The 27,469-nt window shown below is 28.4% G+C and overlaps 1 protein-coding gene across 12 annotated transcripts in view; it reads right to left on the bottom strand.

Moving 5' to 3' along the window:
• Nucleotides 1-27,469, bottom strand: part of brp (bruchpilot) — a 46,817-nt gene that overhangs the window by 11,473 nt on the left and 7,875 nt on the right. For 2 of the 12 annotated variants that reach the window (XM_035086267.1, XM_035086276.1), the window contains exons 2-10: nt 20,597-20,746; nt 18,224-18,262; nt 16,870-16,966; nt 15,513-15,568; nt 4,794-4,805; nt 3,085-3,252; nt 1,900-2,067; nt 845-1,108; nt 330-725 (exon numbers count right to left, since the gene is read on the bottom strand). In XM_035086267.1, coding sequence (XP_034942158.1) covers nt 330-725; nt 845-1,108; nt 1,900-2,067; nt 3,085-3,252; nt 4,794-4,805; nt 15,513-15,568; nt 16,870-16,966; nt 18,224-18,262; nt 20,597-20,746 — 1,350 coding nt within the window. The other 10 variants (XM_035086269.1, XM_035086278.1, XM_035086268.1 and 7 more) reach the window with 7 other exon arrangements.

The following is a 27,469-nucleotide window of genomic DNA, read 5'->3' on the forward strand; positions in this document are numbered from 1 at the left end:
TATCTCTTGATAAATATTTAATAAAAAGAAAATTGTATTAACTTTATTTATAGTTTTTTTATAATTAAATTTCCAATTATATTAGTAAAATTATTCAGAATGGCTGTAGTTGGAACATCTGCTTTATTTACTTTTTATTTTTTTGTTGGTAATATAATCATAATTGCACAAAATTAATCTTAAAAAATAATATCAAAATATATTGTATTGAAATGAAAAATGGTATTATTTAACGAGAATTTTTATAAAATAAAAAAGAATTAATTCTACGTAAAAATACTGTTGAATGATTGAATACTGAAAGTAATAATGAAAATAAATAACCATACCTTCTCTTGAAGAGCAGCCGCTTCGGCCTTCAGTCGTTCATTATCTGATTGTGTGACTCTGAGTTCAGCTTGAGCTCTTCTAAGTTCAGTAGCAGCTTTTTCAGCTCGTTCTTGAATCCTATCCATTTCCTGAGATGAATTAATCGTACTTCTACCATAAGAAGGAGTATTTTGTGATTTTTCAAGATCATGACGTAATCTTTCATTTTCCAGTTCCAGTCTAGTAAGCCTTTGTTTCGCTGCTTCCCAGTCAGCACCACTACGACCGACTTCAGAAGCAGCCTTGTCTAATTCAGCCTTGCTCTTACCCAACTCTGACTGTGAGCTTTCAAGCTTCGCCTCTAAGCGATCTTTCTCAGCTTGTGCTCGTTCCAAACGTGCTCCGAGCTTCTCGACCTTTTAAAGAAAAAATAGAATCGTTATTATGTTATTTTTTTTTTTATTTAACACGTTCTTGGAAAGCTTTTTCCAAGGTGTAGAAAACGTGAGTGACGAGAATAGGGATGAAGTGATACCTCAGACTCAAGAGCATGCATCTTCATCTTGTACTCAGCGAGTTCACGCTCATGAAGCTCTCTCTCTTCTTGTTTTTCTTGTTCAGCACGATCTCTTTGCTCCCTTAGTTGGGCCATCTGTTTCTCCTTGTCCCCAATAGCTTCTTCGAGGCTGCTCAGTGCGCCCTCGCTACTGCAGTGGTGAGCCTGCATCGCGGTCAGACGTGCACGCGCCATGTCCACTTGATTATCTTTTTCTTTCAGCAAGTCCTCGAGATTTTCAATCTAGATCAATAAAAGTCACATTAGATTACCTCAGAAAGTCATCAAAGTGTTAAAGGTAATTTCAATAAGCTTCCAGTATGTTAGTAGGATCAATAATTGTTATGACTTGTTATTAAAAATTATGATGATTAAAATCTTGAATAAGATTCAAGTTGAAATTACTCATGAAAAAAATTAAGTTAGATTTTTTTTAATATGAATTGTAAAATTTGCATTAAAAAGTTTTATGATAATTAGTAATTTAAACATTCTTAGTAATTAATGTTTGTTAGAATTTTTAGTTCATGGTAAAATGAATGTAATTTAGTTGAATAAACTTACTTACTTTGATTAAATATTCAATTAACTTCATCCAATATTGAAACTTTTTATACCATAAGTATATTTATATCATCATCAAGTTCATGTTAATGTTTTTCATCTATAGCCATTTTTTTTTACAACTCGTCATAACGCTCTTGATGTTTACTCTCACAACATAACTTTATAATAAACATAAAAGTAGTTCTTACAAAAAAATCATAATATGGTACTAATATAACAAATAGATACAAAAAATAAATACATAGTAATTTAATTTATACTACGAAAATATTATAAACTTATATTCAATTCACTCATACATCCACACTTTTACAAAATAAAATATCTAATGATTTATTCTTAAGAAATATTCAGATATTCGTCGCAGCGAAGATCAAAAATATTTATTTGATGTCATGTTTGTCCAAATAAAGAAAAAATGGTTTTTGCATAAGAAAAAATATTTAAAGAGATCGAAAACTACTCACCTTTCGCTGGAGAACATTGATCTTCCGGTCTTTTATGTCCATGTGATCTTTTAGCTCCGTTAACTCAGTATTAAATCGATTTCTTTCTTGTTGCGCTTGGAGAACACTTTGAGTTTTCTTCTCAATCAAACGATTTTTCTCTTCCAGCCTTTGTCGCATTTCTTCGACCTAAAGAAATCAGATAATCTCTTAAAATCAACATAGAATCTTACAACAAGATTTAAGATAATATGAAAAAGAAGAAAACTGAAAGGATTAAAGTAGCATTTTCATGACCTACTTTTGTCTTATGACCTTATTCTATAACTTCTCTTCGATTTGCTTCGGTTGTACGAAAGCTGTATTTAAACTCAACAAAAAAATCAATTTTCCAGAATTAATATTAGAGAATGCCTATATTTAATCGTACCATTCAAAGCTTTCCTGAATATCAATTCAATTTATCAGAAACTTTTTAATTTTTCAGTTAAAAATACAATTTCTTGCTACTTTTAGAAGTTAAAAAATAGATCAACTGAGAGACGATACTTTATTTATAAATATATAAATTTACTTCATCAATTTTATTCACGGAATTTTAATAATGAAACATTGATCGAATAAAACTAATTTAAAGTCTGAAAAAGTTTACACTTAAATGTTAATTAATTTCTCTTAGTAGTTTGTTGTATAAATGAAAAAGCTTGAGTTATTTAAACAAAGCATTTAATAAACAAAGAAATTTTGTGCTTTCTTGAGACAATAAGACATTAAAAATATGCTCAGTGGGTTTTGTACCTATAACGGAAGAAAATATTTCTTTTTCATAATTATGACCTATTTCAATGAGTTGTTTTTATAAACACAACCCAGAACATAATATTGCTAAATTTAAATAAAACTTTGTTTCTAAATAATCATGCAATGTCTAACTATAATTTGACAATGTGTTATGATAATTCCATTGTATACTTTCACTTCTATCATACTGTAACACGTTAGTTCAACGACTAAGCTTGAATTAATATTAAGTTAATAGTGAGCTAATCTGAGTTAACATTGTGCTAATATTGACTTTTCGATTGTTCTATCAAGGTATTAAATGATTACTTACCCAATTTCTTAACACATAAATGACATCAATTAAGCAGTTAATTATTTTAGAAAATAAAATAAAACTAAAGGATAAAAAGGTAAAATGCTTACATCAGCTTGTAACATATTGTAATGTTCTTCCTTGGCGCAGAGTGATTCCTTGAGTACAGCGATGTGCCTCTGATAGTCCTGATGTTGTTCCTCGAGGGTTTTCATCTTCGCCGACATGGCAAGAATCTCCTGATCTCTGCGTTGGACCTCTGTCCTCAATTCGTCCAGCTGTGAAAATATTCGTCGTCCGACCAAAAACAATCAGTCTCACCATTCCTTTATTGTTCAGCCGTGCCAGATCATCGACATCGGACGGCTTTTATTTTTCATTTTTCTTTTAACGCTTTTTTTTATTGCATTCAAGTCTCGCTTTATTGTAATACTCAAGCATAAAAACAATGGTTTTCATATTGTATCTCTGGAGATATGTCATAGATATTTTTGTTTTATTGTTTTGAAATAAGAGTGTCTTTGTGCTTGAGTAAAACCAAGCATGCAGCGGTAGACCCATTAAAATAGTAGTGTAATCTATTGTGTAAATTTTGTGATCTTTAATAGTAATAAGAATATAAATCCTTGGATCAAGAGTAGATGTATCTCAGTGTGCAGAACATTCTAATAAACTCGCCTGTTAGTTGCTTGTAGTTATTCTTAATTTCGTAGTAGTAATAATAGTAATAAATGAATTTTATTTTATTTTTAATAGTATTAATAATTAATTACAACATACCTAGTTTTATTATTTCGTCTACTTCTGTTGCATTAGCGCATTAGTTCGACGTGAAATATCAAAGCTCTTTATATTTGATTCTACTTTATATCTTTTGCTATTACTCCAAAAGGTACTTTGACATCTCACGACGAAAAGCAAGTGTAACTAAAGTACTATTACTAACTAAACGAGAACGTTCACTTCATCTTGTTTCATTTCTTTCTTTATTTAACATTAACTGCAATCACTACTATTTTATATAAACTGACTACTCTTTTGATAAAAGATTTTATCAATATTATTTTTAAATAAAAACTATATATCTTAAAGATCATATTATTTATTCAACTATCTGAAGTGACGCACTCGTAATAAATTCCAATGATAAAAATTCCTGTGATGAATCGAACGAATCAATAACCCTGCAGATGAAATCGACGAAGGAGGATATTATGAATATTTTGTTTTTAAGGAATGCAATCGAAAGGAATAAATTTAACGGGGCTTAATTAAGATGAATTGAATTACTACGAAAATTCTATGTCTACATACGCGTCAGTAATATACAGGTAATGAAGAAGATAATGAATTTTATCTCGACAAAAGGTAAACATTTGAGAAATGAGAATGATGATTTAGATAATCTATCAAGCATCGTTAGTTGAAAGAGTAATTGCGAGATGCGAAATGCAATATGATTGTAGCATAAATAAGATGCTTGGTACTGATCAAATATATGTACACAAATAGTTAGTTATAGAAGATGTAGTTAACATGATGGAAAACAGATAGCGAATTTATTAATGAAGTTTGGATAATTCAGAGACATCTACGATCAGAAAAACATCAATACTTGTCATTGACATTACTCATTTTGTTAATAAAATATGTAGTTGAATAAATTGGTTAAATATTACGTTTAGTAATAATTACGATAATCCAGATACTATAGAAGTAGGATGCCTCGTTTAAGCAAACGCAGTGATAAACGAAGGAATGGGTGCTTGGAGAAGAGCTTGGAAGTGCTTCTTGTTCGACGGGTGAGTAATATCCTTACCTCCTCAGTAAGCTAAAATATTTTCGGGACCATTTTTAATATACTTCGCACGCTAACTGGCACGAAGATTTTCCATCAACTCTCATTTTTTATTACTACGCATTCTTTATTACTATAATAGTTTTTTGATTCTTTTTAAATCAACATCAAACATCAAATTGAATTAAATTCACAAAAATGAGAATCGATGGAAAAGACGGCCGCTGTTGATTAGTTGCCTTATCTATAACTTAACTTTAACATATAAAATTTTAATTAAATAATTGAAAAGATTTCATCAGTTTGGTTTATCCTACGTTGGTTTTTCAAATTTTTTTACAAATAAAAGTATTTATTTTGCTTCGTTGTAAAAATATTAAATTACAATAGAATTGAGATCAAATGAATTTGATATAATATGATAAATAATTTTATCTCGTAAATTAATTCAACAAATATGGGATATCGATTAGTTGAAATGTTTCAAGTATTATTGGTACTTACAAATGATAGAACCATTTAAATCACATGAATAAACAATTTAAAACATTTACGAGTTTTTGCACATTCAATTTTCTATCGTGGGAAAAACCAAACGAGATTGGACTGACAATAAGTTTGCAAAAAAGAAAAATTACAAATGATTTTATATCCATTAATATCTGTCGTTAGTTGATATTTTTTTTTTCTCTTCAAATGTTGCTATTGAATGTTCATTTGTAATTTTTATTACGAGTGCTAATTGACAGAATAGAAAAAAGGAAAAAAAGTGAGAGAAAATACAAGTAATTAACATAAATATAATGGAACACATCGAAAGTTGAAGGAAGTATAAAGATTAAAGTCAATAAACATTTCAATAAGGACAAAGCTGATAAAAAAAATATGATAAATTATTGAATAATAAAATTGAGAGACGAGAGAGATCGAAAGAGAAACGTTTATTTCAACTAAAGCTTGAGAGTTATTGCACATATTCATGCACTAATGCTCGTGTACAAACTTGGATTACATGCTCAAATTTTTTGATTATTTTTTAAACTCATCTTTATCTTTGATTTATGAATTTTTTTAAAAAAAAGTTTTTTTCATCACATTCGAATGCCAAGTGAGAAAATGTGCTAAATTTGATGGCGCGTGGAATATAAGAGGAGAATAGTGTATAAAATAAATAGGATAATTTTCTTTTCCCAGAAAAAAGTGAAAGGAAATGAAATTGTTGCCATAGGAATTTTCTCAAAGCTCTCTCGTGACAAAGCCTTTTAGCTTCCAAATCTGGTGATGGGGATGATTGCGTGCGAATTGGCCAGACGACAAATAGCAAGTTATCTAGTCAGTTTAAAGCTGGATAGACATGAGGAAACGGAAATGATAAAAATCTGAAATGTAATTTGGATTTTATGAAGAAGGATGATACTCTTTCGATGATTGGCTAGATGGATAAACTTAGAATAATCTAAATGATAATAACTATACTGATAAATAAAAAGAAAGAATCTAAATCAAAAGTATCAAAATAGAGTTTTCAAATAAAAATAACGTTGTGAGATAAAAGAAAAAGGGGGCATCAATGCAAGATATTTTTAAAAACTTACTATTGATTTATCTAATAATTTATTCAGTGGCTTTGGAAAATCAGATTAAATTTTTTCTACTGAAAAAAAATATTCCGAGGTAATGAATATGTCGTTCGTTGCGTGAAGGAATAAAACACGAATGCCAATGACATTTTTGCAGTGATGTAAAAAAGTAAGATACTTAAAAATGATAATTAAATAATATATTTTTTACATGATATTGCCGATCAATGGATTAGTGGTACTATACAAGCTATGATGCAATGAATGATTTGAAAATGATCAACTATAGAATTTTTTTAGGGCAGGTTCTTTTAATTAATTTCCTTTCGAATTAAATTATTCGCAAGAATTTATTAATCAACGATATTTTTTTCACACAATCAATTTTTATCTATTATAATTTTATCATCATCATCATCATCATCATCATCATCATTATTATCATTAATATTTTTATTAATTAGTATTTTTTATAATTTTAATGTGATTTATTTTTATTTGTTTCACAGTATTCTAACTAAATACACTTGTCAGTATTTTATTATTTTCGAAAATACTTTTTCCGAGATTTATTAATTAGTAATTAGATTAATAATTCATTCCTACAATGAAGTAAGCTACCATTTACATCACTGTCGATCTCCATCGTCCTCAAGTAATACATTTGTTTTTTCTTTCATAATTATTTATTTATTGATAATTTATTTGTTAAATTTAATTTTATTGAAGACGAGGAGAAATTTAGATTTCGACAACGACCGACGTAATTAACCATTTTTTTAAAATTATTTGTTACTATCATGTATATTTTATTTATTTATGCATATCGCATATTATTTTAATAATTGAGATTTTTATTTTATGATTTCAACTAGAAATGTATATATAGCAAAGCGTAATATCTCTATGAGAAGGCAAAGAGGCCGATAAAGGCAACGAAATTACACGGTTTGGCGATTTTACGTCCTATATTTTTTTAATAATAAAAATTTATTTATTTGTCTAAATATAATGATTTTTAGAAAATACTCACGAATTTTTTCCCCTCAATTTTCCATTTCAGTTATTCTGAATATTTTTTTAAAGCAAAAAGAAAATTTATATCTCTGGATAATTAACATTTTTAGACTTCTCAAAGGTCAACAGTTCCTAAGGCCTAATATCTTTTTTTTTTTTTTTGATAATTAATAGTTAATTTTTTATTTTTTTATAAATAATAATTTTTTTTAAGGTACGCACATTGAAGATTCGGCAATTCTACACAGCCAAAAGACTTTCTTTTAATTTATACGATCGCCATTTGAGCTTTATACGCTTTTGAGACTGTATTACCTTCTAATATATAATTTATAAGCCTAATGGAATTGTATATATATAATATTTTTTGTCTTTTATCTATATCTCAGGGGTATATACTTTGGGTCAAAAAATATACTACCTATTTACTTGAGTGTTGTGTTAGTCTGTAAATATATAATATTTATAGTATTATATAATTTCGCAATATATTTAATGTTTTGTATTGAAAATATAAAAAATAAATAACAAAAAGGGAAGGAGATATTGTTTTTTTTTAAAAGGTACTGTGATTACTTGATCAGGATTAAGAGTATTATATATGTATATGTATATATATATATATATGCAATAAATATCTTCGAACACGGGTGGTTTATAAGTCAATCAACCATAAAAATATATGGTTGTTTTTATTTATGTCTCTTTTAGGATCGCGTAAGAAACTTGACCCCCCTGAAGACACGAATGCCTTTTGGCAATTTTTTTATCTAATTTTTTTTTATTTTTTTGTCGTTTATATGTTCATTCTTTGAGTTTACTTTCGACTCTTCTCTTTAAGAATGTATATGTATAAATAAGTAAAAGATATATAATAAATATAAATTCTTTATAGCCTCACGCATTCTACTAGGGTACTGAAACGGAAGTACGATCACACATATTGCACAGTAAAAAATATTGTGTATAAATATTAGTTACGGTCTTGTTTTTATATTATATTTTAAGTTATAAATATTCAAAATATTGGATAATATTCAAAACATGGAAGATATTAAGCGAAATAATTTATACAAAAATAAAATGCTATTTTCAAATTCGTGTAAAAAAATTTTGAGGCTTTATAGATTCGTGTATTTATAATTATCATTATATTTAAAAAATAATGCTAATGGAAAGTTATTAATAATATATATATATATATGTAATGGCAGAACATTATATAATTATTGAATTTACAAAAGTTGTTTAAATTAAAATGAAAGAAAAACTGCAAAACTCATGTTGCAATGTTTGTTGATGTGAAGAATTAAGAGCAATATTTAATTATAGTATATTTAATTAAAATTGTGATAGAGAGATATGTATTTATGATAGAAAATGTTGACGTTTTATGCAGAAATGTCTATAATATATGACTTTTTTCGAGCAAAATATAGAAACTTCTATAAATTACCCCACTTCTCTATTATTTATCATAAATTGATCACTTAATGAATGAGAGTTAACAGCAATAATGACAAATTTACTTGCCAAAAGTGATGTTTGTGTATTTATATAGCAATATAACACCCATAAAACTGCCACGAAACTTTATGTCGACCGTTTTTAGACACAAAACGTAGTTAAATAAACACAAGTTTTTTTACTGTGTGGGATATATAGTTTTACATGACAGACGTAGTGGTAAAATATACACAAAGCTCACGAATAATAGAAAGAAAGAACAACAAATAGAGAATGGACTGTAAAATGGTCAATAATAATAGTAATATCCTGCTAATATCAATAATATCGAAGATAAAACTGTTCTCGAGAAATCCACCACCGATTCCCCTCACCTCCCCTTCATCTGAACAACAAACTGATGCCTCAGAAGATGATGTCGTCCATCTAGATGACGTCGTTCTTTTCGATCCGCACGTTGTTGATGAAGAAACTTACTTGGCGTTTGAAGTTGAGATCGTGCTTGTTGAAGGTGTGTGCATGAAGGGCCAGTGCGCCGGCGGCGGCCGGCTCGATTTGTTTGAGATGCTGCTGGATGGTTTGCTGATGCTGCTGTTGCTGGCTTGGATACTGATGGTGATGATGATGATAGTGATGCTGTTGATGCGACTGCGGCTGATGTCGATCAGTGTAGGGATTGGTGACACCAGTTGATAAGCCAGATGAAATACCAGTCAAGCATGAAGCAGCTGAAGGACCTGTCGAAGCGGTAAGCAACGGATTCGTTAGTGGAGTTTGGCTCTGTGGCACAAGAGAGGTCACAGAGGGTCCACAAGTAAGAACAGATGATTGAAGGCTCTCAAGTGCAGTTGGAAGCGACAGGGAATGTCTCCTTGCAATGGTTTCGGTACCTGCTCCAGTTGCCGTCAAAGCTCCAGGGGTGACGCTTCCACCTAAATGGGTTGTCGTTCCACTTGGTACAGCTGTTGCCTTTAGAAGTTGCTCCCGCAGTTTCCCACCGCACTCACGGATCCGTTGCAATTCGGCTTCCAGCAAGTTGACCTCCTTCTCCAACGTCTGAATGCGTGCATCTTTCGTTTCCAATATGGCGGTGAGTGTTGTACTGCCTGGAACACCACCAGGCACAGCCACGCTCCCACCTAAATGAGTGGCTGTGCTGCTACCGAAAGCTCCGTCACCGCCGCCGACACCACTAACCCCACTTCCTGCTACTGGAGCTCCTGAAGACGCCGTCGAGGCGTACGCTAGTTCCAGCTGCGTCTGGAGGCTCTTCAGAGACTCGTTCGTAGCTTTGAGCTCCTTATAACAAGCAATAGCAGACGTTACTTGCGCTTGCTCTGATGATAGACTTGGATTAAATTATTTTTTCGTCTTGGATTTTGAATTGTTTCAGTGGTGGTGGTGGTGGTGGTGATCATGATTATGAGGTGGTTAATAATCGTTTTGAGGCTAAATATATTTATCGTTTTGTATCACTTTGAATATTTTATTATTTTTTTATATGACCAATTTTTTGTGTATAATTTTACTTTCTAGCCTCAATATCGATGCCTAACCACCTTGCATTCTAAAAGGAAGCGGTAACTTTCGTAGCGTCTCGGTTGACGAAAGAATAGCGACGTTCCCGTTGAGCTTCTTTCAATCCTTTTCTTCAGGACTTTTAATTCTTTCTATAAGTAACTTATCAGACACTTTTCACTAGCAATTATCATTGCGTTATTATTCACTTTTTATAGTGATATCAATATTATCCGTACGATCGGAAATTGCTCGCTTCCGGCACCCCACTGGTAACTTTGTTGTCCTTTGGGGATTAAAAAATATTCTTCCAACTATTTCTTTTCTATCATTTATTAAACTCTATTGGCAAGCACACTAATTTTTTTTTTCTCGATTATTTATACGATCGTATTTCTGTTTCCATTATTTCTATACCTTTATTGCATGTCAAAAAAATATTATTTATAGACAACAATCATTTATTTTTCCTCTTGAAAATTCAATCGACGCCGGGCGACGCCGCAGTTCTTTCGCCCACCGCGACGTACGGCCGACATTTTGTCCATCGTCGCTTTCACCGGCGTTTTTATTTTATTATTTCTTTTTTTCTGATGCATTTCATTCTAGTTTTCTATTAAAATATTTTTTTCATTATCATTGCACTAATAAATCACTTTCGAATTTATAAAAGAATTTTTTTTTCTAATTTTGATTCAATTTATCACAATGACATTGCAGCTGCGGGAAATCCGCGTCTGCGCGTCTAATAATCGCGGTAACGTTTTGCTGTGGACAAGATCTCATTCTACTAAATTATACACAAGAGCATAACTACTAATTTACTTAGTTAATTAAATGTATTCAGTAATTTATTTTACAATCAAAATTGTCATTCATAAGAAAAAAATTTATTCTTCATAAAATTATTTTAATCAGTAGTTTTACTACTTGTTTATGTGCTAATTATGCGTGTTATGATTGTTGAAGACTGCAATACACAAGATAGTCTAATAAAAAAAATATTAGCTATGATTGATTGAATGTTTCAGCCATCATTAGAGTATCTTATGCATAAATTATTGAAGTTTGAAGTTGTGAATACGGCACATGAACGTTAGTATATTTTTTTTCCTTAACAAAAGAAGCGCGATTATAATATATTGACAATTGTGTATGTATAAATATAAACAACAAGAATAAAAAAAAGAAGAAAAATGATCATAAAAAAACATAAAGACAATGAAAAAATATCATAAAAAATGGTGAAGACAAAAAATGACGAATATGTTGGAGAACAATAAAAGTCTCTATAAAAGCAAAATTATATAACAATAAAAGTTGTATAACATTTATAGTGATAGTTATCTTGTGAGACGAGGTAGTGCAAAGGATTTAAACATTCCGTATGTTCTTGTTATGTTGTTGAATTTTAAAAAGGCAGAAGAAAATTATTCGTGTCAAACAATATGAAATCGAATCAAAAATCTTTCTTTCTTTTTATCATTTTTATTGATATTTTTTCTTTAAATTTTTATTGAAATTCGAAGATGGTTCAAAGAACTGCAAGATTTTCGATTCGATTCTTTGATGCGTGGATCACATTTATACGTGCCATATTATATATTTTTTCGTAAATATCATGAGCATTGATGTAAACGCATAAAGGATATCAATAAATAATACTAATAACTTTATTTCATCACTGGGAAAAATAAATGTGATAAAAAAAATAGTTGATTAATAATTGATAGCATGAAAAGTATTGTAAATTAATTTTTCAATTAAATTAAAATTAAAATTAAACTGTGTTTTGTCATCACTAAAATTTTGGAAACGCGTTTCTGTCAATAAGATTGTTATATTTCCCGAAAAAAAAATTTTTTGTAGCTAAAAAAAATTTTGTTTTGTGTGTTTACTTATGAATATAGAAGAACGAAATAAATAAAAATAAAATGAATAATAAAAAAAAAATTTATTCATGTGTATACCAAAGTTTTTTCAGATTTTTTGTTTTTTTTTTCATTGATGTAATGTTGAATTTATCTAATATTATTTACGTTCTTTCGAAAAGTGTCTTGAAGTGTTCTGGGTGTCGATGAGTGTACCTGCTTGGTCCTTCGTCGCTTTGGTCGAGCGCGTGCATGGATGGCCAATAATTTTTTGATTTTGTCCTAGAGGCGAGACGAATTTTTGTTGTGGTTGTAGTTGATATTGATGACAAAGATGACGATGAAGAAGATGGCATTGCGTAAGATATACATATTTTTTTTTTCAATAACATTAAACTAGGAGAGATGAGAGTGACGGTAGGGAAGTATACGAGCATGAAATCCTTCTTGAGAGGATTATTTCTAAGATTTTTTTAAAATTAAATATATTTATATATATGTATATTTATCAATATGTATATATATAAGAAAATAAAAATTCCTACACATTCAAAGCAATTCATTCCACGCAGTTTCGATAGCATTTTAGTCAGTATATTTCATTTTTTTGATGATTTTTTGAAATCAATTTCTAAATAAATCGTTGGTTTATTGAATTTTTGCTAATATATTCAAGTTTCTTTTTTCTAAATTTTTTGCATTAGGAAATGAAACAGAAATAATTGAATTATAAATCATCACTTTGAGCTAATTAAAAGGATAAATAATAAGCAAAATGTCACGATTTAAAGCTACAATTTTAATTTGGTTTTAATTATTAGACACTCTTTGCTGCATATTTCATATTGTCACAATGAAAAACAATAAAAAAAAACTTACTACGAAAATTGAAATTTGTTTCATAAAAATAATAATGTGGATAAATAAATAACAATTGATTCCATTTTATACGAATTAATGCTCTCATGACTTCTTTTCGATTGAAAAGAGTAATAAATAAATTTAATTAAAGAAGATTAAGTCGAGGAAAATAATAATAAAACGATCTCTAAAGTAAAACTATTGTGTTTCGATTGATCCCTAAAGAGCAACTATGATAGTAGGATCTGAATACTTGATCCTCTTACGACAAGTAAAGTTTGCCCTTTCGCGTGTTACGAGCGTGACTCATGATAGTCACGTTCATCTATTAAAACAAATGGACAAGATTTCCTTTGGGTACACGTTGAAAACCAATTAATTAATTGTATACAATCAAATGCGTTGAATTAACTGTCACCACTTTAGTGAAATACTGTTTCAGAGGAAACAACCCTCAAAAAAAGTGTGATTACTTGACAACACGCGTAGCAGCAAAGAGAATCAAGGATAATAGTGGACTTGATTGAAGAAAGCAAGAGGATAAACTAAAATAGCAAATTAGAAAAAGATAAGAAGAAGAATCAAAAGTGGAGGTATAAGTGAATAAGATTGCATTTAAAATAGGATGTAAAGCAAAAAATAATGGAGATGATTGATGACGATAATTAGGAATTAGAAGGGGAGAGAATATTTTATAGAGAATGATTATAATAATGACCACAAGATGGTTTACGTGATAAGAGATAGTAAAAGGTGATAATATAGCACACACACAATAGTGAGTATATATATATGTAAAATTGACTTCCGAACTCTCTTCTCTCTCTTTTTTTTCAAATAGAAAAAAAATTCAATATTTTCTTGAATATGGTCTCTATTTATAGGCACACAGAGAAACTTCCACCTAGATCCTAGGATCTATAACGAGCACATACATATAGTAATGCAATGAGTTGTGAAAAGACAGTGAGATGATTTTAATAAAATTACAATGATGGTAATTAATAATCATAATATTAGTGTATAATAAGAATGATAAATAATTAAAACGATGTGCGGAATTAAATAATTAAATAATCAATAACATAAAATTGACGACGTTAAATATTGATTAAAAAAAAACAGTTTTTGCAGCTCTTAAATATATTTAACTTTCTTTGAACGATGAACGATTTATTATAAAAAATTATTTGTTCAATGTTGCTTACTAAAAATGATCTTAGTAGTAAATATTGAATGTAAATAAATTGCTTCTGAATGGGCAAATTGAAAACACGGTTTATTTATATTTAAATGGAATTTCGATATGAAAGGAATAAAAAAGAAATATAAAAGCTGCAACTACTGTTAGATACGAATATTTCAGTAAATTTATAAGAGAAAAAAAGTTTGAGGGTTGGGGCTAACTTTCAAGCACACATATTGCTGCTAAAATGAACGTGCGAAAGTGCTCATGAGGCTTGTATGTGAATCAAAAGAAATATGTACATATATACTGATGATATATAAAATAATAGGTGATTGCATGAATTGTGAGAAAGTAAAACTAGAAAAGAAAAATTTGAAACTAATCATCATTAAAAACCTATTAAACTACAAACTGATAAGCAGGTCAATATATGGCTTGTGAACTAGGAAAATTGTCTTGATAAGAACTATTTAAAAGTGTTTAATACTTAAAGTGATAATATGTGAAAATACTGGTGATAAAAAATTAAAAAGAAACTTACAAGTGTAAAGTTGAGATAAAAAAATATTATGTACGATAATAAATTTTGTTAGAGAAAAAATAATAATGACATTTAATCAATAAATATTATTATTCTCAATGACTTTAAAAATTTAAATTTCAATATAAAATGTTTTATTTTATAAAACAATAATCTGCTTGAGAAACGAAATATTTTATACAGTGCATGAATTTATTGATTTTTTTCACATTATTTTTTCTTTGATAATTTTAAATATAAAAATATTAAATAGATAGTTCTAAAATTTTGTATCTTAAAAATAGAAATATCGAATAACTTGTGCCTTTTTTTTTATCTTTGAGTGTTTACCTCTTGAACTTATATGGACTGACATCAAGATATTTCTAGACACTCAATGCAAAAATTCTTTCTTATTCATAAAAAAAATAAACAAAATGTGTTTAGAAATATTCATAAAAACACAGTGATTCTTATTTTAGTGAAATTGACCGATTAATGATAATGAAAAAGTGAGATGAAGCGAATGCATAGCGTAACAAAATCAACTACTTGCAAGCTTCCTAAGTACAACATATAAACCGATGTATACAAGACGAAAAATATATTATCTACGCGACGCGATTTTTTTTTCTTTAATTATTTAATTAATAAAAAAAAAAAAAACACGACTGGGTAATTTTGAATTAATAGTAGTAGGATAGAATGTATAAGGACCTGCTTCTGGGCCATGGACTGCATCTGCTGGAACATGATCCTCTCCTCCTCTTTTCCTGAAACAGGATAAAGCATCGAGAAGATCGCGAGATTGTTCGCAAATCCTTTTTTAATTTAACAGAAAAATTATTCTTGGAATAGTTTCAAACAAATAATAATTTTTATTTTATTCTTAGAAAAATTTTTATGCAGGAGAAATAATTTCAAGAGTTTTTAAATGAAAAAATAATTTTCGTGAAATAAAAAAGCTTTTATAGAAATAAAATTACAAGAAAAAATGATCTTTACAGATGTTATATATCGAAATGTAATAAAAAAAGAAAAAGATGAATTTTGTGTACACAAAATGATGAAGATACATTTTATAAGAACGAAAATGTGATATTAAATATCGTAGATGTGTGTGGAAATGATTTTTTCTTATGTAAATACGAAGAGAACAAATTCAAAATCTGATGGATTGACTTCAGTAATCCGTAATATTGAAGTGTAAAATCGTCGTCTGAGATTGCGAATAAAAGAAGATAGAAAGTACTATGAATATTTGAGTACTTCTTTTATATTTGATTGATGTAAAGTTGAAAAAAAAGTAAGTCGGTAAAAAAAAAGAAGTATGCAACTTAGAATAACGTGCTTGACATTTTTTCTCAGTTGCTATGATCGTGTTTCTCTCTTGAGAGCCAGTCAGATATTCTTCTTTTCTTTCGCATTTACCGTGGATCTTTTTTACATATTTCTGCCGTCATTTCCACGCTCGAGAATTTTCATCTTTCATTTATATAAAGGAGAAAAGGAGTTGAAGAATTTTCAACTTATGTATCGCATACATTATAAATCCTTCACGAATTCTTATTGTACCCAATATTTATCACTTGACAGTCTACTTATTTCCCAAGTTTCTTTTATATTATTGCAGATAAAAACCACTCCAAGTTATTGACAATAAATAACATTTTAATCGGTTTTACACAAAAGTAGATAGACTAAAAGTTATTTTAGTTAAGGAAAAAATAGTTATTTCACTCATTAGAAAATGGTTTGAATTTTTTATATTGGAAAATAAAGAGCACAATGCTATTATTCATAGTATTTTTTACATTCGGAAGAACTCATATAAATTAAATTTTTTTTAAAAAAGAATGTCAGACTCTTTAATAAAAAAAAACAATGAGTAAAATACTTCTGCCAGTAATGCATTATTATGCAGTGTTTTATCAAATATTTTTCAAGATAATTAATTTTTTGTTTTATTAAACTATTAAAAAATATTTGATTAATTATAGGATGATGATGAAAACTAGCAATTCAAGAATAATTTGAAAATTTAATTATTAATAAATAATATTCATTGTCTCACCCATCCCCTTATTTTGGAGCATCTCCAGAAGCTTTTTAATGCTCTCATCACGAGCTTGTAGCGTTTGCTTCTGGGTTTCTATTCTCAGTTCGAGCTCCTGAAACAGAAAAAAAAATATATTGACACACGTGTTATAACATAATATACAGAAATATTTAATAGTGATGAAAAAGATTGATAGGAAAAATAAATTTATAATTGATGATGTCAGATAAAAGACACATGCGATGAAAATAGCGAGATCATGAAGACAGAAATATGCATCAATAAACTTTGTGATATGTTTTTATGGTCTTAAAAGCAATGTAACTGACACTATTTATTTTTCGTCAACAATATTTTACAAAATTTTCCACTTTATATTAGTTTGAAATATTGACTTAATTGATTAATAGTCCCTTTCATGAAGATTCAAAAATATTGTAATAAACTAACTTGATTACATATTTTATACTTTTGTGAAGTAATAAAATGAATTTAGTAATGTGTGACCATTTTTGTACAATATTAATGTTTCAGTGGTAAATATTGAAGAATTTAGCTTGTTAATGGACTAGTTTAAGTTGATCAACTGATTAAATATTAATTAAATAAACAATGATTACAAGATATTACGATTGTATTGATATTTATTTATTGTTAAATATGTCGTAGGATTTCTATAATTTTGTTGGCATAATGATGAAGTAACTAATGACGTATTGTTTATCAATTTATGTAATTATGGAAAATACCATCAAAAAGATTAACGAAACTAGAGCAAAATAGGATATTGATTAATTTTACGAAGACACTAATAAAAGAATTTATTTCATAACATAATGAATTTAATCAATTAGGATATATATATATAATATCAATCCTAATTATATAACATAATAAAATGTGTTTGTAAATGAATTTATATTAAAATCCAAATAAAAAATTAATCCTAAATTATATTCTTTTTTCAGTGTTTTCGTAGTAAATCTTGACACAAAAATTATTTTGAATAAATTAGATTAAATAAATATATTCGACATTTATTTGAAATAAAAGATGGGGTATTTACAATAACTTAGGCATATCAAGTTATAATGAATAATTTTTTTTATGGGATTTATTAAAAAAGTTGTGTTTTATATTTGGCTTAAAAGGGATTTACGATATTTAAGTTGATTAATTTTTATGAGGGAAATACTTTACTTTACATTTATGATCTTAAAAATATAAAAGTCAAGAATGCATTGCGTATAATTTTCACACACCATCAACACACAGATTATGTGCAGCTAAGTATGTATTCATTTTTAAACAAGTGTACAATCCAAAGAAAAAGTAGTGATGGCTGATTTGCCAAGAATTTTGCACATACCCCATCTTGCCTCAGTACCCCATTTAGCCTTGGGCTTTCCTGATAGTAAAAAAATCAATAAAAATGAATAAGTTAAGTGTAAAAGTATAGAAATAAACACTGACACCAAAAATTAATTATTTATTTATCTCTAATAAATCTGTAAATGTTTTAAGATTTTATTTGCTTCACCACACATATACATATAACTATATCAACACCTTATGTAATCAGTTTACGACGCTTCTTTGATGACGGAAATGCAATTAAGTTAGAAATAGAGTCTCTACAGGGAACATCATCTTTAGAAGAGAAAAAGTTGATACTCAACATTTTAAGTGACTTCTATCAATTAATTTGGATTAGCTAAAATTCAATTTGCTTCATGCTAAAAGTTAAAAACAATTAAACATACTATTTTCAATATTCAATTTTTAAATAACAATAATTACATTTTTCAATAAAAAAAACAGAAGGAAAGAATATGAGATTACATTTTAATAAGAGTATTTAACAAAATTTTATACAACATTTTGTAAAAAAAGAAATCCAATTAACGGGATAAGATGATTTTTATTTTAATTTAATTTTTCTTTTTATATACGAACAGATCATTATTGAGATTTTTAATAATAAATTGAAAATTGAAATTTATCAGGGCTTTTGAAATTTAATAAGATATGTAATAAAACCTTTATTGAATTTTATGTAACAAGTACAGAATAGATAAGTATTTCTTGAACAATATGAGATAAATTTTTTCTCAAGTGATTGACATAAATTTAAAGTATAGAGCAATAGAGTAATCTAGTCGCGTTAACAAAAAATAGTGATCAAAGAGTTTGCTGGTAGAACATGAAAAAAGTTAAAACGTGACTTGGAATCCATAGGATGAAACGTGATAGAGAGCAGGTCGCTGGGCTTTCAATTTACGTCGAATTCGGAACGAGTTTAAGGGGTTTTGCGAGTGATGTTGAGACTTTACGAAATGGAGAAAAGGGATGGAGAATATAGGGATGAGGTCAGGGGGTGGTGGTTAAGGTACAGGGTGAGTAATCTAGAGATACGATAATGAGCAGTGAAACGAGAAAGCGTCTGCATAATCTGGCGCGTAGCCAAAGGCGACCAGTTGCTTCCTGTACGTCACTTTAAGTTGACCGAACCACGACAAAGAATTGAACGGGCAATGATTTCATTTTCTTCCGCTTTTTGTTCATCTTCTAGACATCAAAATGCCGGAAGAGTTACTTCTCGTGGGTCACGTTCAGTTAGTAACTTAACATAAACGAGAACACTAAAAACAAAGAGAATCACAAAAACAAAAATACGTGCGATAAACAAGCTTAGATTTTATGCCAGACATTTGTCCTGCCTTTTTTAGCTTCTTATAGACACTCTTCATTTATGTGCTCAGGTCGACTACATGACTACATCAGTTTTCATGCCAGAATATTATACTATCGTTTGGTGCAATGAACTTTGTGATTTATGAATGGTTTAAGAATATTTTAATTCAAAAAAAATTCTATTTCATCCGTTTTGTCGTAAATCAATTTCTTTAGTAAGAATGAGAAAACATCAAAATAATATACATAGAAAATTGAATTAAAAAAATAATCATTGTTAAAAAATATCATTATTTTATTAAATAAATTTTTAACTACTCTACTGAATTTTAAAATGAGAATAATAAAGTAAAAACACTATATTCATTTGAGTGTAGAATACAAAAAATGGTGATAAAACTGAAAAAGACCAGAATGAATTTATGAAACTGAAAATAAACGTGTACTATATATTTCTAGAAAATGTTTAAGTTTCATATTTTATTATTATTATTATTAAAAATAAGAAGGCGATAACCCCTTAAATCTTAAGAATAAAAAAACTTGAATCAAGTACTTTCAACTATTGATTAGAATAATTTAAGTATTTTTTGTGGTGTGAGTTAAAATGCTAGGATGTATAGAAACCCAGTGCATTAAAGCAGTTCTTATGTACTTTACGAGTGAGACTTTTATAATCCAGGATAGCTTGAGGCCGTAGCCTCGTTACCGAATTCTCGTCTGACCTAAAACGTTTTTACTACTGGGAAACAAACACTTTTTTCTATTTTTTTCTTCATTTAAGGGTCTTTTTTTTAATTTTACAAAAATTTCCTCTCACTATTATTATTACTACTATTATTATTAAGAGGATAATAATTAATGCCATTATTATTTATAATAATACTTCAAGTAAAGTGTGAAAATGAAGTGAATAAATGACCTATCAAAGACCATTAGAGTCTGCATATTTAATTATAGTAAATATTTTGTAGGACCCTTATAGCATCGTGGTGAAGAGATCGTTCTAATTTAACATATAAAAGATATGTGGGTTAAATAAATTTACCTTTATAGTGTCCCGGAGTATTGCTATTTCTCGTGTGAGATGTTCATTCTCGTTGTATAGAACTTCCATCTGCTGCTGCATCTCCACACTTGGCCCCCGCATCCTCAGTCTCAATTCCTCCTCCAGTTGTCGTACCATCATGCTCTGTTTCTGTAATCATAACCAAGAGAAATAATTTTATGTTGGCTCTTGTCCAGAATAGTACTGACGTTATCTTCATGGCAAGAATATCGGTTAAACAATAATATTCAATACAATAAATTTATTCGTTGCAGTTTAGTTTTAAATTCTGAGTTGAAATATTATCATTATTTTCGCATTATTATTTTATAAAATAAATTCCTTTTAATTAATGAAGATAAAATGATAATTTTAATCTTTTTTTTTCAATAATTTTTAGCTGTGGGGCTTGAAATGACATTTATTTAATTTACAAGTATTCTAAATCACTGTTTTATGCTGGAAAAAAAATTTTTGTTAATCTATTTTCAAGTCTTTTTTATTTGCAATGCACTTTAGTTGATGAGTATGACAAATGTTGTTTTAATCTAAAAAAATCCCCATGTGATTTTTTAAGTGATAAATCAGTAATAGAAACAATTCCCACGTTAAAATAAACACGAATGTAGCCAAAATAAATATTAGATTAACTTTACTCTCCATTTACACTCGTCCGACTCTTAATGATCAATTGGAATCAAAGTAAATCAATTAAAATTATGGTTAAGTTTAATTTAGTCAACTTTTAATTCTCAGGACATATCATTTGAACATTTAATTTTATCAGCTTTTTTTCTTGAGTTTAATATTAAAAAAATTCTCATTAAAATTTAAATATTAATTCTAACCAGTGATACAGGCGTAATTAGTATTAAAAGTGAAGATTAAAATCTTAACAAATGTCTGACACTAAATAACTCGGCAATTGTAGAAGACCGGTGTTCGCATGCAATATCACCACGTTGGGTGCATGATTGTGTGAGTGCATGCGGGTATAATATATGTGTGTGAATTGTTGATAGTGAGCGTCAATCGTGCATCTACACGATATGAACATCAGGATTGTGAGTGAAAGCTCGTACTATAGACTCGCAAACACCGAGAATGTCGAGAGAATATGGTGGGAATTTCCCATTGGGAATAATGCGAATCTGTTTATAATCGTCGTGTTTCAACGATACTTTATCTAGGGTTTAGTCGTATTACAGGTACTTATAATTTCATCCACGATAATGTTCCAATATACGCTTATCCTGGTTTTGTCCCATCAAATTTATTTATCCCCGAAACAATAAGCTGCATTCAAATTTATTATGAAAATTAAATTGGAGTAAATTGTCTATTGTTGACTTAATCTCTTAGGAAAACTTCTCCAAAGGATAAAATGTTATAATTTCCACTCGGTTTTTTTGATTGAACAGTTAATGTTTTACAAAGAGAATAATTTTAGATCTTAACCAGACCATAATTGTTTGTTAATGAGAGAAAAATATATTGAAATATATATTCAAAGCTCAAAGGAACTTTTTTTTTTATGGAGAACATTGCTTTTAGAAGCGAGAAATTTTTTTCGGTAGCTTTAACATAAAAAATTTGTATCTATAACATGCATAAACGAATAGTACCATTTAATTAATTTTAAAATTCAGCTGGTTTAACGTTTTTTTCAGTTACTTCACTTAGTGAAAAATTCTTGAAACAAAAATCTATTTCTGAAACTATTTCCTTTGACTGATAAAACGATATTCTTAGTTTCTTCAGTATTTTTATTACAATTGCACTGTAAATTCCAGGATTTCATAAACGTGTTAAAAGCACACACATAAAGTTTAATGTAAAATGTCCATAAGCAAACTATACATGGTTTGTAGACACTTTTTACACATTTCATAGTGTGTTAAAATCTATAGTTCGTTTATGGTATTCAACATTGAAGAGGCTTAGCGTGTTAAAAGTGTTAACAGATCGAATATCTGTTGTTGCCTCAGCAAAATTTTTTTTTTCGAGTTGCATTAATAATTAATAATCCCTGAAAGCATCGAATAAAAATTTATCTATAATCTGGCTTAATGTTAAAACAACGTGCCAATATTTTTTCACTGAAAAAACAATGTGCCTAACATAAATCAAGGACTTCACTGAAAAATTAAATTATTCTTGATTCAGAAATACCGTTTTTCAATATTCATGCATGAAAAATGCAATAAAATTTTTGTAGATTTTAAACATAGATATAAAAAAAGGTTTCTTTCAATTTATTTATTAAATGTGTGAGAAGTTTATTAAAAAAAATTACATCTCTTTCACGAAAGTATCAAAAATCAGGACAGAAAAAAGATAAAATATGCTATTTTTTATCTCAGTTAGTTGAGATAGATCACCATCTCGTAGACAGAATAGATAAATTTATCAAAAGAATTCTCTATTATTTTCTGTTAGAAAACAATTTCTTTTACCATTGAATATTTATTTAATATTTTTATTCAACCAACACAGCGATTAAGATCTAATAATGATGAATATTTAATTTTTAACGAAATTGAAGATTCAGAAATTGTCGGTTGTCAGAAATTCAGAGATTCAAATAAATAATTGAATTGAAGTAGATTTAGATGAAATAATACTCATATCGTTTATTAAAGCATTCCTGTCTAGACAAAAGTAAAAAACATCTTTATTAAAGGTGTAAGTTTCGGAGAACAAACAATTATTCGCAACGTAGGTCCCAGAAATAAACAAGTACAATGGTATTCGACGAAACCTCTAATTAATTTGGTGCATTCTAGCATGTTTAATCACTTTTTTTTTTATATTCAGCAGCTAATTGCTTTGTAGACCAATAAATTGAAATCCAATTAGACAGTAAACTTCACGTTGGTAATTATTTCAGAAATTTCGGGTCTTAATTTATATTACAAAATTCTCAAATAACCACCATCAATAACATTTACTCGACAAATCGATATTGTAGAGTTCACATCAAAGTTTTACTCACAAATACAATTTAATATTGTTTTGTTTTAAACAATTACGTCCACTTAATAATATATATATATATATATTATTGCTGAAAAAAAATTAAATTATAAATTTATCAGTTCTTTAAACTTTATTTACTGATAAAGGAAAAGTTGTTAAAATTTTAAAACTTTTTTTTCCATCAGAAAAATTTTAATCTATTAAATTTCCACTAGAGGAAGTTTAAAATTTCGCCACTGAATTCAAAGACACTTTTCAAGAGAATGTAGTATGAGAAAAAACTCGTTAAGTGTCGATGGATACAACCAAGTGATTAATAATTAAAAACAAAAAAAAAAGAAACTTGAAATTCAATCCAATAATTAGTTTCTGTGACCCTCAAAAGTAATTTGTATGAAGTATGTAATAAGTAGAGAATGATTGATGTCTCCACAACTAGATGTAATAAATGTTTTCTAGAGTAACCACAATGTAATTCAGGAACATTTCTCGGTCGTTGGATACAATAGTTAGGTCATCTATAGTCGCGGAGTATGCGTTTGTAAAAATTAGTTGGAAATGGCTATCAAGGGAGAGTGACAGACAGTTAAAGGGTTGAAATGGTTGATGTTGAATAGTCAGAGCGCAGCGATTGACCCGATTATTCTTGCACATCCACTGGCGCGTGACGTCACGCAAAGTTGGGGCCACACCCCGTAGCTTGTGACGTCATTACTTCTACATGATAAGAGTAGTCTAGTTGAAACATTGAATATGTTAAAACTGACTTATTTTTCACTAACAATTATCTTAAAAGATAAATGTACCTTTTGTTCTAGCAGATGATCTTGAATAATAGACTCGTTGATTTGACGTGGTACCCACTGTTTCCAACATTTGCTACTCTCATACTAAATCTAGTCTGATTGTAGAATAAACGGAAGAGGTTTTTTGTTTAATTCTTAGACAAAAAATTAATGTTTTGTGAAGTAAGTAATTGAAAATGTCCTTTATATTTTTAAAAATAACTATAAAAAATTTTCCAATAATCAATAATATTTGACTTTTCTAATTTTCTATTCTCATAGAGTTATTTTAAGAATCTGCTCCAATTTTTTCATCGAGATGTGCTCGAATGTGTGATATCTATTCGATCGTTGATAAAATAATTGATTGAAAAAAAATATATAAAAATTGTGTGGAGTTGGAAATTAAAATTTATGGTTGTTTTCAAGTGGAATTTTTATTTGTTTTTTGTTCTTTAAAAGTTTTTATTAAACTATTAATTGAATTACAAATATAACAAGTATAAAATAAAAAAAAAAGTAAAGTTATAAATTATTCCATAGATCGATTACTAACCCGATGATCCCAATAAAAAGTTGAAAAATTGTGATGGATAAAATAACATAAAACAACATAATCTGGTTTGAGGGACGTTGAGACGGTTAAGATTACGTCGATACATATCTGTCATGGCAGTTACGAAACGCTTAGACTCCCTGGAGGCATTAACCCTTCAGAGATTGCATTAGGTTTTGCCTCTGTTTCAGAATGTTGTTACATTATTTCTCTAGACGATCATAAACATGAAATCGATATTCTATATTTGTTTTTTAAATTAAGTCCTTCAATTTGATTAAAACAAAATACTCTTAAAAAACTTTCAACCATCAGCTCTCTTATTATTAATTAAAATAATTTTCAAATGATTAAAAATAAAAAGTGAGGAGGGAAAAAGGTCTATCAGTTGAGAAGCCTTTCTTAAGATCCTATTAACTATATTTACAAGTACTCAAGTCTTTGTCTTTAAATATAAGAAAAATTTCCAGCATGTAAATAGACTTGTGACTCGATTTTTACGTAAGTTACATGATATTATAAAAACCAGAAAAGCTTGTGGTGGTGTTCAAAGCTTTTAGGGAAAACTTAGTAGAGAAAACATGGAAACCGAAACCAAAAGAGTCGTTGAAGAGTGTTTTAAGTTGAAGGGAAAGAGAGTCTAAGGTCTATTCATTCTCATATGAAGAAAAAAGAGTCTGGTTGCGAGGTCATTGTACTTCAAGAGGATCGATGCTCTTCCGGACCTCACAACCCAACCACCAACATTTGCAATACCGACGAACATGTTAAGAAAACATGGAAAAGCTCTGATATGGGTTTAGTAGTATGTAAAAAAAAACATGAGAGGAAATAAAAAAAAAATAAAGTTAAAATAGAATAGTTAACCTTTTACTTGGAAGGTTCTGATGTATTCCTCGCTTTTATCGTCTATTTCTTTTCTTACTGGATTTTTTAATCTTTAATGATCACCAGGAGGCTTTAATCCACATGTGTTTTAATAACATTACTTATGCTAGATATACTACCAAAAGTTTATTATTCATCGTTGAGTTTTTGTTAAAATAATTTCATTCTCTCTGTACACTGCAAATCCCAGGATTTCATAAACGTGTTAAAATAACACACACTAAGTGTATTTAATGTAAAATGTCCATTAACAAACTATACATGATTTGTGGATACTTTATATATTTCATAGTGTGCATTCAACATTGAAGAAGCTTAGTGTGTTAAAAGTATCTACAAGAGTAACACACTTGGATTTGCAGAATATCAACTTAAAAAATTATTTAATTTTTATTATTTGCATTTTTCATTTGTTGAAGCTACGTATGTATTTTTTTTGTCGTTTATTTTGAATTAACATCATGTAAATTTAATCTTCAAATGTAAGAATGAAATTGAAATGTGGATAAAGTTGTTTGTGATGGATTAAGGTTTGTAAACAACATAATAAATTGTAGTATTATTGTTTTCAAAGGATTCTTTGATGCAAAAACTGAAATGTTTTCATCAAGTTTTATAAGTATATGAAATTTGTGTAATGAAAAATACAGAAAAAGTAATTGAATAGTTTTATATTTATAAATTCTTGAAAGAATACTATCTTGATACACATTTTACTCTATACCTTTTTTTTCAAAATAAATTAATACTCTATTACTTTTTTATGATGAAATAATTAATTATAAATCATTTTTAAAAAGAATTTAAATAGAAAAATGTCGAAATGTTTAATAACTCTTTTAATAAGTCATGATGATAAAAAAAAAACTTAGCAGAAAGTTAGTAACAATTCTAGAAGACGTTGATTAATCTTTTTGTGAACTAGAAGAAAAGAAATAAAGTTGCAAGAAAAATGTATTACAATATTTTATAATACTTTGAAAGCAAAATATACTAAATTTAAAGTATTGGCTTTCGGCTTAAAAAAAGAAAAATATAAAGGAAAAAGGTTCCAAGAAAGTAAAGCTGGAGAATCGTGGTAATCGATTTTAGAATTACACCCTTCGTAGTTTTTATCGCCACGTAATAATACAGTTGACGTAGACTTTAAAGAAAGAGTAATCATTATTTGCATATAAGATCGTGAAAAGTTAAAATTAGATATGTGTAGCGTGATCTGCAAATTAAATGTTTATTAAAACCAGACAATGACTAAAGCAGTAACAAATCATTCTCATGTAGAGTTTGGCTTTGTTGCTGAAACAAAACACTGTTATGTTACTCTCATAATACACACAACTTCTAGACGTCTAGACACTTTTTATAAGCATGGAAAACAATTGATATTTCTCTAATTAATAAGACGAGTAATTAAATAATAAGATTGATATAAGCTGTGTAATAATATTGTAAATTCAATTCAAATTCAGTATTTCTCAATATTTCTTTTGTACAAATAATAAGTAGATTATAAATCTATTTTAATCCATCTTTTTAACTGAACTTAATTTAAATATTGTTACTGCTAAAAAGATGCGTGTTATGAGAGTATAAACTCATCAGATTTATGGTGAAAAAAAACTTTATGTAATTACTGTTATACTGAAGAAGGTAAATAAATAATTC

This window comes from Chelonus insularis, unplaced genomic scaffold, assembly GCF_013357705.1.
Source record: "Chelonus insularis isolate UGA/USDA-ARS -01 unplaced genomic scaffold, ASM1335770v1 contig_3_pilon, whole genome shotgun sequence".
Classification (NCBI taxonomy): Eukaryota; Metazoa; Arthropoda; class Insecta; order Hymenoptera; family Braconidae; genus Chelonus; species Chelonus insularis.